Raw genomic sequence first — 14,373 nt, forward strand, 5'->3', positions numbered from 1 at the left:
CAAACATAATATAAAAACAGTGTTTGGCACCGCCACTACAATTGCTCACAGTCTGAGTAAAACCAAGGACAAATTGTCCCCACTTTTACATCCTGGGGTATACGAAATTCCTTGTACTTGTGGTAAGGTATCCATCGGCCAAACATGCCGATCCACTGGTATCCGTATCAAGGAACATGAACGTAATATTCATAGGTTATAAACTTCATGGTTCTGATCCGTATTGAATTGCAAGTACAATGTAATTATTAAATTAATGTAGTAATGGTCCACCTTTCAATACTATATTATATACTATATAATATTCTAAATTACATTAATTAGGGACTAGTTTCGGCCTGGGCTGGCCATCTTCAGCCTTAATGTAAAACACCTAATAACTAAACAAATGTACATGCACACAATTGACATAAAAACAAATGAAAACAAATATATACAAAGTGACATTAAAAACTGGGAAGGAATATGAATAAATTTGAAAATGAACTAGGTTCTAACATCTTGAGTATGTTCATCATTGAGAATAATTTCAAGTATTAATTTATATACACAGAACTGTTAGTTCTAATACTGCTGATCATTTCAATAGGAATTGGTAAATGTTGATCCTGTAGTTTGTCATCAAATCTATATGTGTGGTGTTAGCTATATGTAATGTAATAGTATTGAAAGGTGGACCATTACTACATTAATTTAATAATTACAATGTAATATTCGTCTCAACCAACCAGACAAATCGGCAATAGCTGAGCACACACTATCGTCAGGTCATGATGTCACGTTCCAAGATCCTCGAGCTCTTACCCACACTAGACACTACAGGTCCAGGATTATACGGGAAGCTCTGAAAATGCGTAGAAATCCTACCAATTTCAACAGGGACACTGGCTATCAAATAAGTAATACCTGGTTCCCAGCCATTAAGAATTTACGTAGGTAGTTCCCTTCCCTACCCATTCACTATTGTTATTTCATCTTTGTGTTTTTCAAATTTGTATGTTCCTCATCGCCAGATGTTACATTCCAGGCTTGAGTCAATGTCATACAACTGTCAATGTCATATGTTACGTACACATGTTATGTGAACCTCTTAGACTGATTCTGACAGTTCGGTCAGCTTCCGCTTCGAATGCTAGCGCTGTGCCAAGTCCTGGGAGCCATCTGGTGGCAAATGAACGTACCATTTCCACTTCTATTATAACGTCTAAATTTAAAGAGTCATTGTTTAAGAAGCCTTTCTCATGGACAGTCGAGATTTTTTCTGATGCCGCAGAGCACAGTTCTCTGCGAAACGTAAAGAATTTCACCTTATTTTTTTGACACGACATAAGCCCAAAAGCCTATACACTATCATGAACAAAAGACTGTTACATTTTAATGTAAACAGAGTTTTATAAACAAGTTATATAGACAATGATTTAATTATATCATATACACAAGTGCATTAATATATGTCAGTACTGATAAGGACTTCTAGATTCATACAGATCTTTACGAAGTTCGAACAGACTATAAACTGAAATCTATGTTTAATTTTTATCAAATATGATATGCCCTTTTCATGTACTTTTGTTAAATAAGTTTTTTAATGTGTGCTAAATTGTAATTAAAGTTTATCTATAAAGCTGAAGATGGCCCAATGAAAGGGGCCGAGACTAGCCCTGATAATTCTTTTAAATAGATTTTGTGTTGATGAGGAGTGACAATCTTTTCAATTTTCATTATCATTTTAAATCAACATGGAGATGAAAGTAATAAATAGCTATGAAGGATACTCATATTGCAACCTAAATTTTTCATAGCCATCAACATACCTTTCAAAAACTCCTTGTACTCAGGGTGCTTCCTGTTCCCCAAAAGAACATTGATCACATTCTTGAATCCTATCTAAGCCAATCTTTCCTTACATGTCATCAAATTCTAGATTGTTTGTGTGGCATAAGATTCCTTATCTGTGTTCCACAAAGATTCCTTCTTTTAGTTTAGCATCAGACTGGAAGGAGACTTTCTGACTGACATACTTAAAATAGTAACTATCTTTATTCGAGGCCTTTATGAACTGTTTCATGATTCCAAGTTTAATATGGAGAGGCCAAATAATTATTTTTCCTTGTTTCAGCAAACAGGCTCATATTACATTCTTGCCTCCTGGATACTGTACATTGTTGTTCTAGCTGGCCATTCCTTCTAACCTAGGGTAAATAACGTATACAGCTAACCCACAGCAGAGGAAGTAGGGATATTTATGTAGCCTGACTGTTGCCCAAGAAGCATTCCTGTAACTTTAAGATCACCATATACAACACATTTGTGCTCGGAATACTTGACCCATTGAATTCGAATATTACTTTTTTTTTTTGCAAGTTACTTAATGTCGCACCGACACAGATAGGTCTTATGGCGACGATGGGACAGGAAAGAGCTAGGAGTGGGAAGGAAGCGTCTGTGGCCTTAATTAAGGTACAGCTCCAGCATTTGCCTGGTGTGAAAATGGGAAACCACAGAAAACCATCTTCAGGGCTGCCAACAGTAGGGTTCGAACCCACTATCTCCCGAATACTGTGTACTGGCTGCACTTAAGCGACTGCAGCTATCGAGCTCGGTCTAATATTACTAGCTATGTACAATATACCATATCATATATAAAATAGTATAATGAACTGAAATCCATTATTTAGGTTTTCCACAAAACTTCTTACTTTTCTTGGCTTATCGCTCATTATCATGAAAAAGCAGAAATTTTGAAGAAGCGTGCAAACAGCATTGTTTTACAAAATAGCAGAGTTTTAAAAATACTCCTCTTTGCCCAGTTCATTTTCACTGAAGGCTTTTTTGTTTACTTGAGCCATAATAATGCACAGTGCAAAGTAAACCTTGATTTCATCATCCCTTGTGTCAAACCATTTATCGTAATCAAGTTTTTGTTTATTCTGTGTGCAATCATTTTGACAAGGAACTCCAGTGGTGGAAGACACTCTGCCTAATCTTCAAAGATTTAGGTAATATAAACAACAGTGTCGATATAATGTTTTATGTCACACCGACACAAATAGGTCTTATGATGACGATGGGATGAGAAAAGCCTAGGAGTGTGAAGGAAGCGGCTGTGGCCTTAATTAAGGTACAGCCCCAGCATGTGCCTGGTGTGAAAATGGGAAACCACGGAAAACCATCTTCAGGGCTGCCGACAGTGGGGTTTCAACCCATTATCTCTCGGATGGAAGCTCACAGCTGCATGCCCCTAACAGCATGGCCAACTCACCCGGTAACACTGTCTATATTGCCTCTTTCCAAAGACGTTCAAGGAACACTATAGAACAGCATAATACTGCCATATATTTGTGTCGTGCCCAACTATCGATACCAACTCATGACGAAGTTCAGCACGTCTCCGAAACATGGTCCGGCTCTTCGGTCTCGGTGTCGGACCACTTCTCTGAGACGATGTTAAATGGCAATGGGTTAATTGCCATTAATACCACTGCAAGGGTTTCAGAATTTTACTTCAATAGATAAGAATATGTTACTGGTATCAAACCGCATTTATTGGTAACTAGCTGATGTACCCGTGCTTCGCTACGGAATTTTACATTGCACACAGAATTCTAGGCTGGGTAGTGTACGCGCTGTGACTAAGATTGTATTAAATTGCATAGCTCTTAACGTTACCCTAGAGACGCGACGGGGAAGTCACCAAACCTCTTTTCTCATATGAAGACCCAGTTAGGGAATGTTCATTGTAATGGTAAGCCCTCTTGCCTACCATCAGTCACAGTCAAGTTGGGGAGTTTTCATTATAAAGGTAGACACTCTCTACCTGCATTTTTACATCCTCAGAAAGACTGTCTTAGTGGTTTTCCCAACTGAAATGAACATACGACATTACAATGACGTCAGTAGGAATGGCGCGATAAAATGCAATGCTTTCATATGAAATACTCGATCAAATAAAAAGCCAAACATTTTCTCACTTTTAACGAACAGGACTACGCTGCCGATCTAACGGTCCAAAGTTCCAGAGCTGGAATGATCAAAGACGCAGACAGCCGTGATCCATGAACACTCTTAGTCTTTTTTTCAGCGGGGAGGGGGTCAAACAGTGGAGACTCCCAGGGCAAAAACTATGCCCTTTTATTAATCTGTTTCCTAGGAGTACCCGATGAGTTTGAAAATCTGATTTTACTACACCGGCGGCGGAAAAATCTATCTGACTTGGAAGCAATATTTTCCTCCAAGCCAGGGGAGAAACCCCCTCTTCACTGCTAATTCGGAATAAAATGAATGTAGAATTTAATAAAAGTAAAGAGGAAGAAGTTTTTTTTAAGAAACGGCTCTTTACAAGGTTGAATTTTGAGTTATTTATTGAACTGTGTTGCTATAATTTGGAATAGGCCTAAATTGTTATTCTAGACCAGGGACTACTACTACTACTACTACTACGTGGGCCTCTGCCTTAAGTATGCACACTCCTCATTCAAAACAGCGCGCCAGAATAGGGATCGAACAGCTGGAATACTATGATGAATCAGTGTGTTACGTACCAGCTGTAACAGAAAAGGTATGAACCAGAGGAATGGCATGCTAAAGAAGAAAGTTTTCTAACTCCCCAGCTATTTCCCGTCAATATTCAGTCAGACTGTTATATTCGGTACCGGTAAGCAGCAGTAATCCCATCTAGCGGAGTTGAGAGGCAGCATAAGAGACAGAGAACATCACAAGAAACAATGGTCAATGTAATGTTACTGTTGATCAATGTTATGCGCTTTCGATATTGGAGGTCTTCACATTTAGTTTTCCTCCGACTCTGAAATACCACTCTTACCATAGTCGGTACGGTAAAACTGAATTTTAAAAAAAAATGATCGGAAATTGTTTTCTCTATAACTTTTGTTATGTAATACCAATAACATAGGTTTCTGAAAATTACATTTTAGGCGGCTTCCCCTAAACTGCAATTTCATCCACGGTGAATACATTTATTTATAGCTTAGACTGTACTTTCTTATTCCCCGACTCTATATACCGATTTTCATTAAATTCTGTTAACCCATTTTCTCGTGGCTCGGCGTTGATATGGACTTAGCAACAAAATTACAAATTCATGAATATCTGTGTTATCATAGCCGATACGATAAAATGTATAAGACATAAATGGTCGGAAATGTAATTCTATAGAACTTTGGTTATGTAGTATTTAATATAAATATTGGAGAATTAAATTTTAGGTCTTGCTCTAAACTACCATGTCACTCAGCATTAAAAAAAAATTACTTACAGCCTAGATTATAGAGGCTCATTCTCCGACTATGCATACCAATTTTCATTGAGATAGGATTACTAATAACGTAAATATTTAACAATAAAATTGTTTGCTTTCCCCTAAACTACCATTTCACTCAGCTCGAATAAAATTATTTGTAGCCTAGATTGTAGCGAATTATTCACCGACTTGCCATACTAATTTTTCATTAAGACTAATAACATAAATATTTGACAATTAAATTTTAGGCCTTCCCCTAAACTACTATTTCTATCAGCGTGAATAAAATCATTTATGGCCTAATTTGTAGCGACTTATTCCTCGACTTTGCATACCGATTTTTATTAAATTCTCTTCTCTTCATGGCCTCATTCACAGGTACCTTAGTGAAGAGTGAGGCCATGGACCACATCGCTCGGATTTTTCCCGAGGACATTACCAACTTGTTCAACCACTGCCTCATGACAAGCTATTTTCTGTGGAATGGCAATTTCTATGAACAAGTGGATGGCGTCGCCATGGGCAGTCCTCTGAGTCCGGTGATAGCAAATTTCTATATGGAAAGGTTCGAAGAAAAAGCACTTGAGACCGCACCGCTGAAACCTAAGGTGTGGCTGCGCTTCGTAGATGACACCTTTGTGATCTGGAGCTACGGAAAGGAAAAACTACAGCTGTTTCTACAGCATCTGAATAGTATTAACAACAGTATTCAGTTCACTATGGAGACAGAAAACGAGGGAAAGCTCCCTTTCCTCGATGTTCTGGTAATGAAGACTTCCGATTTAAACTTGGGACACACAGTATACCGCAAGCCGACCCACACAGACCGCTATCTTCAGAAGACGTCCAACCACCACCCACGACAAAAATACGGAGTGATTAAGACGCTAGCCGACCGTGCTAAGAGAATTTGTCAACCTCAGCACTTAAACGAAGAACTCTGCCACCTCAACAGGGCCCTACTCACTAACGGGTACAGCCCTAAAGATATTCAGCGAGCACTCCATCCCAGACATCCAACAACCAAGAAAAAAGAAGAGGAGCGGACGGCAGCTAGAGCCTTTCTGCCGTATATCGAGAAAGTAACTGACAGAATAGGGAGGCTACTGGAGTCCCATGGGGTTAAAACCATATACAGGCCGACGAAGAAAATCCAGGAACTGCTTAGGTCTGCCAACGACAAGCGCCATCCTTTCTCCACAGCAGGTGTCTACAAGATCCCGTGCAGCTGCGGCCAGGTATACATAGGGACTACCAAACACAGCATCGCCACACAACTGAAGGAGCATAACAGACATAGCCGGCTGGGACAGACAGATAGATCATCAGTCGCTGAACACTCGCTGCTAGCAGGCCATGACATACAGTACAATAACACCGAAGTACTGTCAACTACTGTGTCTTATCACGCCCGGCTACAGAGGGAAGCCATTGAAATCCTAAAGCATACCAACAGCTTCAACCGTAAGGAGGAATCTAAACGAGTAAACAAAGCCTGGTTTCCAGTCTTGAAAGCTCCAACCCTGAAGGACACGATAGCCGCGGCAGACCAGAAAAAAGCAACGGGTGATCGGCTGCCTGTCTCTGCCAAGGCAGGTCAGTGTACATCGGGCTCCCTAACGCTTCAACCATTGGCCGAAGAACAGCCAATCAGCGACCGCCCCTCACCATAGCGGCCAATAGGCGAGCAGCGTACCGTATCCTGCACTATATAAGTAGGTGGAATTACAACAGCACTTCATTCCACTGAGAGCTTCGCTGCTATCGAAGTCAGTCGGAACCCTTGACAATGCCGAACGCAGTCTTCGGTGAAACGGCGGGACATTCACTCGCTCATGGACCACGGCCTACAAGCCCGGAAAACGCTGACATGAATTATAAAAAATGAGTTGGTGGCATTTTTAATGCTGGTTTGCCACTGTACGTTTTCAGCAAGAAGGAATCAGTCCCTAATCTACCTATTACTCAATAAAAACACCCACTGGAAATTTATTGATATGAAATGAAGCATTTCTATGTCAGGAGAAAGGAACCAGGTAGCTGCCGTACCAGCTTTATAGACAGAAAATATACACTTTTATATTCAACAAAAAGGAACCAATAGACAAGTGTTTCTTAATAAGAAATATCTTTATCCATTTCATTTTAGTAGAAAGAAAACTTGATGAGGTGGTGGTGGTGTTCATGTTTTAGGGGAAACAAAAACACTGATGAAGAAAAACATTAACTGGCTGAAAATTTGAGACACAGTAGAAGTCCACTATAACGAGAACCCCCATTATAACGTCAGTTTTTTCAGTCCCTTCAAAATTCCCATATTGAACTGTTTATTATCCTTTGGTTACAGTGAGGGCCCTATCACTACGCATCCATTATTACGAGCGATTAAGCATGTACGATTTTTCCATTAACGATATTAACGCACCTAGCTATTATATTGCATGCGATCGATCATCTTCGATATAGTTTCCTCGCTATGTCCACTAGTGAGCTCTCTTGTCGACATTCGAAAGCGATGTCTGAGTCTATTAGTAATACCCTTCTAATACTGTTCCATTAAGAAAGTTAGAAATGAAAGAGAATAACACGTTTTCGTAATAAATGCGTAAATAACGTGGCAGATAGCAATTGTTAACTCATTAGAAATAAAGGCTGAAGTAAATAGTAGTGAGGAGGTTATAATTTTGACATAAGTTTTCAAAATACAATAGATTAGCTGACACTGTTCGATGCAGAAAACTGAAACGTTTGCCACAAAGACCTCTGGAGTGATACTATATTTTTTCAGAATGAAATCAAACACACACTTTCACGTAGTATCAAATTTCAAAAAATATAACAGACAAGTAAGCCACAGTGTGGATATTATTTGCAAAAATGCAAGTTTTGAACAAAATGACTGCTGTTTCATACCAATTTTAATATGTATGGTGCTTTTCCAGACTTTTACGAATAACGACACTCCTCCATAGCGAATACATTTTTTGCCGTTATTAATTTCCGCTATAACAGACTTCTACTGTAGCAAATTAATTAATCCTTTTGATGCCAGTGAGTAATGTAGTGGTCCCGCTAAGAATTCCAAGACAATTTTAATGAAAATGCACATACTAAGGAAAATCATTCTCCTACTTAACATTTTTGGAGGTAAATCCTTTTTTTTTTTTTTTTCCCCCCAACAGCACACAGGTGAATAGAGAACACACGAGTGTCACTATAATTGCAATACAGTAGAACCCGGCTTAACCGAACTTCGCTTAACCGAAATGCTCTGGCAAAATTGTATTTTAATGTTTTGTTTTTATGCTCTCATTCTTAGCCACCGATATTAGTAATTCTCTTGTTATTATGTGCTGAGAGCTACTAGCATGTGTAGCATAAAACAAAACAGTTTCTTACCCTCTAGTTTGTTCCATGATGCATTTTTTTGAACAAGCAGGGATTATTATTATTACTGTATTATCCGTCATGAAGATTATGCAGACGACTCCGACCTTGACAATAGCAGTTCTGAGAATCGAGTTACAGCAGATGATTTAATGCATTGGAGGTTAAGATTGATTTCGAATTTTTATTAAAATACAGTACCACACGCTTTAATTACAGTACTGTAATAACATTACTGTATACAGTATTCAGTTCAGTAGTAACAAAAATTGTTTCATTTTTTTCAGATTTCTATGCGCTTTGTTGAACAAAGCAATGAATGTACACCTGCTGATGTATTGTTGATTAAACGGTGGCGCGACATATCTGCACAACTGCGCTGCACCAAGAAAATTCAGAAGAAAATCACTGATTTTATAAAATGAGTGACATTATGTAAACATTTCAATGTTAATATACAGTATGCACCTTTGCTTAACAGAGTTTATGCATTTTTATTTTGACATTTAGCTTCCGAAAATATTTACCATGTATCATCCGAGAAAAAAAAAAACCGTCAACCATAGTGGCTCCGCCCCCTTTATTTCGGATAAATGGGGTTCTACTGTAGTTTCATTTTCATAATTTAAATTTCAAATTTGACCTAATTTATTTATTTTTTGCTATTTGCTTTACGTCGCACTGACACAGATAGGTCTCCTGGCGACGATGGGACAGGAAAGGCCTAGGAATGGGAAGGAAGCGTCCGTGGCCATAATTAAGGTACAGCCCCAGCCCCAGCCCCAGCATTTGCCTGGTGTGAAAATGGGTATGATGCCTTTGTGAGAATATTCACTTAATTTTGAACAAAAAACTGAAGTTTTACATAATTCTTTATAGTAGTTTTTGAGAATTACGAATTTTTACAAAAATATGCACACGCAGGTTAAATACACAATGATCTCCGGTATTAGGCAGATTTTGTGTGTCATCTGTAACTTTTCTCCCAATCACTGTTCGAACTATCAACAGAATCTGAGGAAATATCTGTCAGTACGCATTCACTATCAGAGCTACTTGGAATTATTCCTACCTGTGCCGGAGATACATTCGTCGCATGGCATTGCCTAGGCAGTGGACTTGCAGAAATATTGCTGTTGTCAGAAGATGCAAAGTTGTCGCTGTCATCGGGCAATAAATCGCTCTCTAATGAATCACTGAATGTTAAAACATTGCGTATTTCATCCTCTTTCATATACTTAGCCATTTTTATACTATCGAAGGTAAATAAATAAACGTATAAACAAGCGAGATAACAAGCATGTGACACGAAGCAGCAGAGTGCAGGGCTACCACGAGCGAAACTTGCAATGCGTTGAAAGAAAGCTTTTATAACACTTTGCTGATATTGATATCGCACGTTGTCAATATTTCTAGACAGTTAAAACTTCAATCTTTCCGTTGGTATTACTTATGCTGCCATTGTGCAGCAGGAAATGAGGATACTGGCAAAAGAAAAACATGGCCAATAGATCGGCCGCTGGCGTTTTTAGTAGCAGCTCGCATGGCTGATAGATTGGCCGTGTGGCACTATACGATTTAAGGAGGAGCCTATAAAATTGTATCGTTGAACTGATTTTAAATCTTGAAAGAAAACCAATAAAAGGAAGATAGCAGGAAAGTATAAGGTTCAAAAACTCTTTTCAGTTAATATGGGAAGAGAAAAAAGACCCTGCAGCACCTTAAATAAAAGACATGATGATGCCTTTGTTACATCTGATGCCCATTGATGCCACGTAATTTTACCGTAGTTTAAGTTGGTAATTGGGCAGTGGAAATGATATTGATGTCTTTTGTGTCTGCCCGGATTTTCAATTTGAAAATGAGAAGACCGGTTTGGTTTTTGGTTATGGTTTGTAACTTGCGATCTTGCTTGGTGTACTGTTAAATACAGCATTTTTCTACCAAAGAATAAAATATCTATTCTTGTATCGTGTCTTTACTGGTCTGCAATTCCTTCAGTATATTTAAGGTAATTCAGAGAAAGGAAGCAAAGAACCAGTTCTTTTTAAAAACAAAGGAATCTTTTTTTTTTTGCTAGTTGCTTTACGTCGCACTGACTCAGATAGGTCTTATGGCGACGATGGGACAGGGAAGGGCTAGGAGTGGGAAGGAAGCGGCCGTGGCCTTAATGAAGGTACAGCCCCAGCATTTGCCTGGTGTGAAAATAGGAAAACACGGAAAACCATTTTCAGGGCTGCCAACAGTGGGGTTCGAACCTACTATCTCCCGAATACTGGATACTGGCCGCACTTAAGCGACTGCAGCTATCGAGCTTGGTAACAAAGGAATCATGCCTCATAAAAAGCTAATACAGTAAGACTTCTTCTATACGTTCACACTTATACACTGTTTTCTTTTGTGTTTACTTTTTTTTGTCCTGGGGTCACAACTAAATTCCTATTCTTCCCATGTTCATTTATTTTGGAATTTTTTTTTTTTTCGTTTTCTTTACTCTTATGCAATCATATTTAAGTACCTGCAAATACAGAACATCATTTGTATGTTTAAATGTTAATTTTGATTTATGTCCAGTTTGCTACAAAAAGCATGTTAAAACACAAATATCTGCTACAGGCTACTTTTCCAGGTAACTATCCCTTGATTCCAAGAGGGTGAAGTCATCGCTTGTTCAAGCAGTGACCTTGAAGATATTTGTGGAATATGTTCATTGCTCAGTATGAGTCATCAAGCCACCAGTGCTATCCTTAATACATCATTAATTACTACAGTGCATCATGACAAGATGGGTGCTAGGGAAAAAAGTGCATTATGATTGCTGAGAAGCAGAATATATCGAAGTTGTGAAGGAAAGCAGCAATAACAAGACAGTAGATATTATCAAGGAATTAGGTATTATTCTATCTGCAGTAAATTCTATTGTGGTGAAAGCTACACAGATGTATATTAACACGTAATTTTCAAATGTAATACATGTAAGCACAATTTTATTATTTGTAGGTAACAGGTTGGTGGGATTCTTGCTGGCTCCTAAACTTTTGGGTTGACTCCCTGATTCAGAGAAAATTTCTACACCCCTGCTGTAGGCACACTTCTAGTTTAACATTTTCCACATTCATATCCCTTTGAGACAGTGTACGCACAAATGTGCGGGTTCGTATTTTATTTATGTCTGAGCTTATCTGACGTGTTCTGATTCTAGACCGGACTGCAGTGCTTGTGCGGGACACGTAGCATGTACTTCAGTTGTTTTAATTTAGCGCTTAACCATCAGGGGGCAGGAAGAAGAGTTTAAAAATACAATTTATCGGCAAGATGGCGGGAAGCAGTAATACCTAAAGTAAGTATTTATTTATTGCATTCATATTAATCTAGAAGCTTTACTGAATAACAGAATGTAATCACTGAAATGTGTAAATTGTTTAGTGAATGTAAATTGTGAACTTACAACATCGTACGTAATACCATGAGGTTTTGAATGTTGATATGCACAACTGTGCGGGCTAGGTTTTCCTGCAGGCAATGCATGTGGGAGTGCTGGGTGCTGCCACCAAAAGGACTGTGAAAGCAGAACTCGTACTTTACGTGAGAAATATAATGTATAAGATTTTAATTGTTTAAAATCGTTCCACACTGTAAAATAGAACATTTGATCATATGCATGTGTATATTCACATGTACTGAGCTAAATTTCTTATTTTTTGTAAGTAGTGATTTAAGTCCTGACATGCACAATTGTGTGGGTGCTTTCTTTTTCAGGTGTTAAATTTTATTTTGTAGAATAAACTAAAAATATATGTATTTAAGAGCATTTTAGTCAGTTTTTGATGTACAAACAAAAAATCACACCGCCAGTTTTCTTTCAGGTCTGAAAGGGATATGCTGTACTTATTTTCCTTCAAGCCACTGAAAAACGTCTCAATGAAACTTTACTGTAGCTAAATAAATACATTGAAGATATGTATTAATTTCAGTGATAAGAAGTAAATAAATGATCGAGAATGGGTGCGCATCGATCTAGACCATTTTGGGCACTTTTACATTTGTGAAATAAAACCATGACTCTCACTTACTCAGAATTCACTCGATGATGGTTCATTTTTTTTTTTTTTTTTTTTTTTTTAATGAATGCCGTCCACTCGTTTGAATACAGATTTCAAAATACACATATGTCAAGCACAGCACTAAAATGGTGAATAGCTGGGAATGCTACAGCACTACAAGGAGTAGGCAGAATGAGAACTCTAATGAGCTATATCTATAACCCCTCTCTGTATGTCGTTATCTTCGTTGTAGGCTATGGGAACAGTTTTTGTTTAGGATGACCTGAGAATCTTTTGAGGGATTCAGCTTAGGTGTACAGCATTGAAGAATACGTGTGCATTCCATCCTTGATGATTAAATGCTTTTAACCAGAATGAACATTAGCAGTCTGATCAGTGTGTCTAACTAAACGAAGAATTCATTGATTATGCATTCTGAGGTAAGTTCACTTACTGATCTCCAGTAGGATGGCCAGTTCCTTTAACTGTTTACTAGCCGACAAGGTGTGATCAACTATTCAAGTAGTAGTTGGCTCAATGTTGCCTGACTCGAGAGATCCAACTGGATGTGTTCTAAACATGGCTAAGTCATTAGAGCACGTGATAAACTTTTTAAATAAGAGTCCAGAAGGAGAACTTGTCAAATCATTAACAGGAAGAAATCACTAAAACTGAAATTAAGCTTCTATTATACGAGATGAAATCGATACAAATTAACTGACATGTCCAGGCAATTTATTATGGTTACTTCAAACATCACAATTACTCTAGTTTACCACTCATGCCAGTATCTAAATTACCAAAGACTAATAAAAATAAGTCAAATCGAGTATCATTTCCAGAGACACTTACGTGACTGTTGTAGACAGATGCAGATTACGTCTTCCAGCAGTGGGAAATTGTCTTGTATTGGTGTAACCAACCTTCCTTATCAAAACCACTAGGTTGGTTTTGTTGTCCCCTTCAATACTCAGCTCGGTAAGATCTGCAAGTGGATATGAATGTTCTTCAACTATATGGCAAACCAGATGAGTAAAGTTTAACACTTATTACTGATTTTCAAGCTAAAGAGGGGCATAATTCAGAATTAAAATTAAGAGCATCAAATTAGACAGAATAAAGAGAAATAAAGATATAGATATCGAAGAGGAAGGAAACAAGAAAAAAAGTTTCAAGAATATCTGAAAAATGGACTCCCGAAAGAGAGTTAAGCAGGATAGGCACTGGGTGTGGTCACTCTAGTGGCCGGCTGGAGAACCACAGAAGAGGTAAACTTGCAGTCCCCATTACAAGCATGTAGCTACTCCAATGCTAATGGCAGAAGAAAATGAGATTAAGTAAACATAATTGTTATATTGTCAGATGTTCCAATACTCATGCAAATACAGAACATAACTTACAATTTTATTGCTGCCATTGATGCTTTCATGGCCCGTACTTATTGAAATGATAAAGGCTTTTGGGTTTATGCCGAGTCAAGAAAATAAGGTGAAATTCTTTACATTTTGCAGAGAACTTTGCTCTGCAGCATCAGATGACGTACAGAGGCGGACAGAAGTATTCAAATGTCGGGATGTGCAACTATAATTGTGGAAATGATCGAAACAGAATGCAGAATTATGTATTATGTCGTGCCTTCACCGATGCATTATCATGTGTTACAAACACAGACACAGTATACAA

At 38.2% G+C, this 14,373-nt stretch overlaps 1 protein-coding gene across 2 annotated transcripts in view; it reads right to left on the reverse strand.

Annotated features, from left to right (window-relative positions):
* Cals (calsyntenin-1) overlaps positions 1 to 14,373 on the reverse strand; it is a 466,513-nt gene that overhangs the window by 179,419 nt on the left and 272,721 nt on the right. For both annotated transcript variants that reach the window (XM_067140904.2, XM_067140903.2), the window contains exon 11: positions 13,543 to 13,675. In XM_067140904.2, coding sequence (XP_066997005.1) covers positions 13,543 to 13,675 — 133 coding nt within the window. The remainder of the gene's footprint in view (positions 1 to 13,542; positions 13,676 to 14,373) is intronic.

The sequence above is a fragment of the Anabrus simplex genome, chromosome 2 (genome assembly GCF_040414725.1).
Source record: "Anabrus simplex isolate iqAnaSimp1 chromosome 2, ASM4041472v1, whole genome shotgun sequence".
NCBI lineage: Eukaryota > Metazoa > Arthropoda > Insecta > Orthoptera > Tettigoniidae > Anabrus > Anabrus simplex.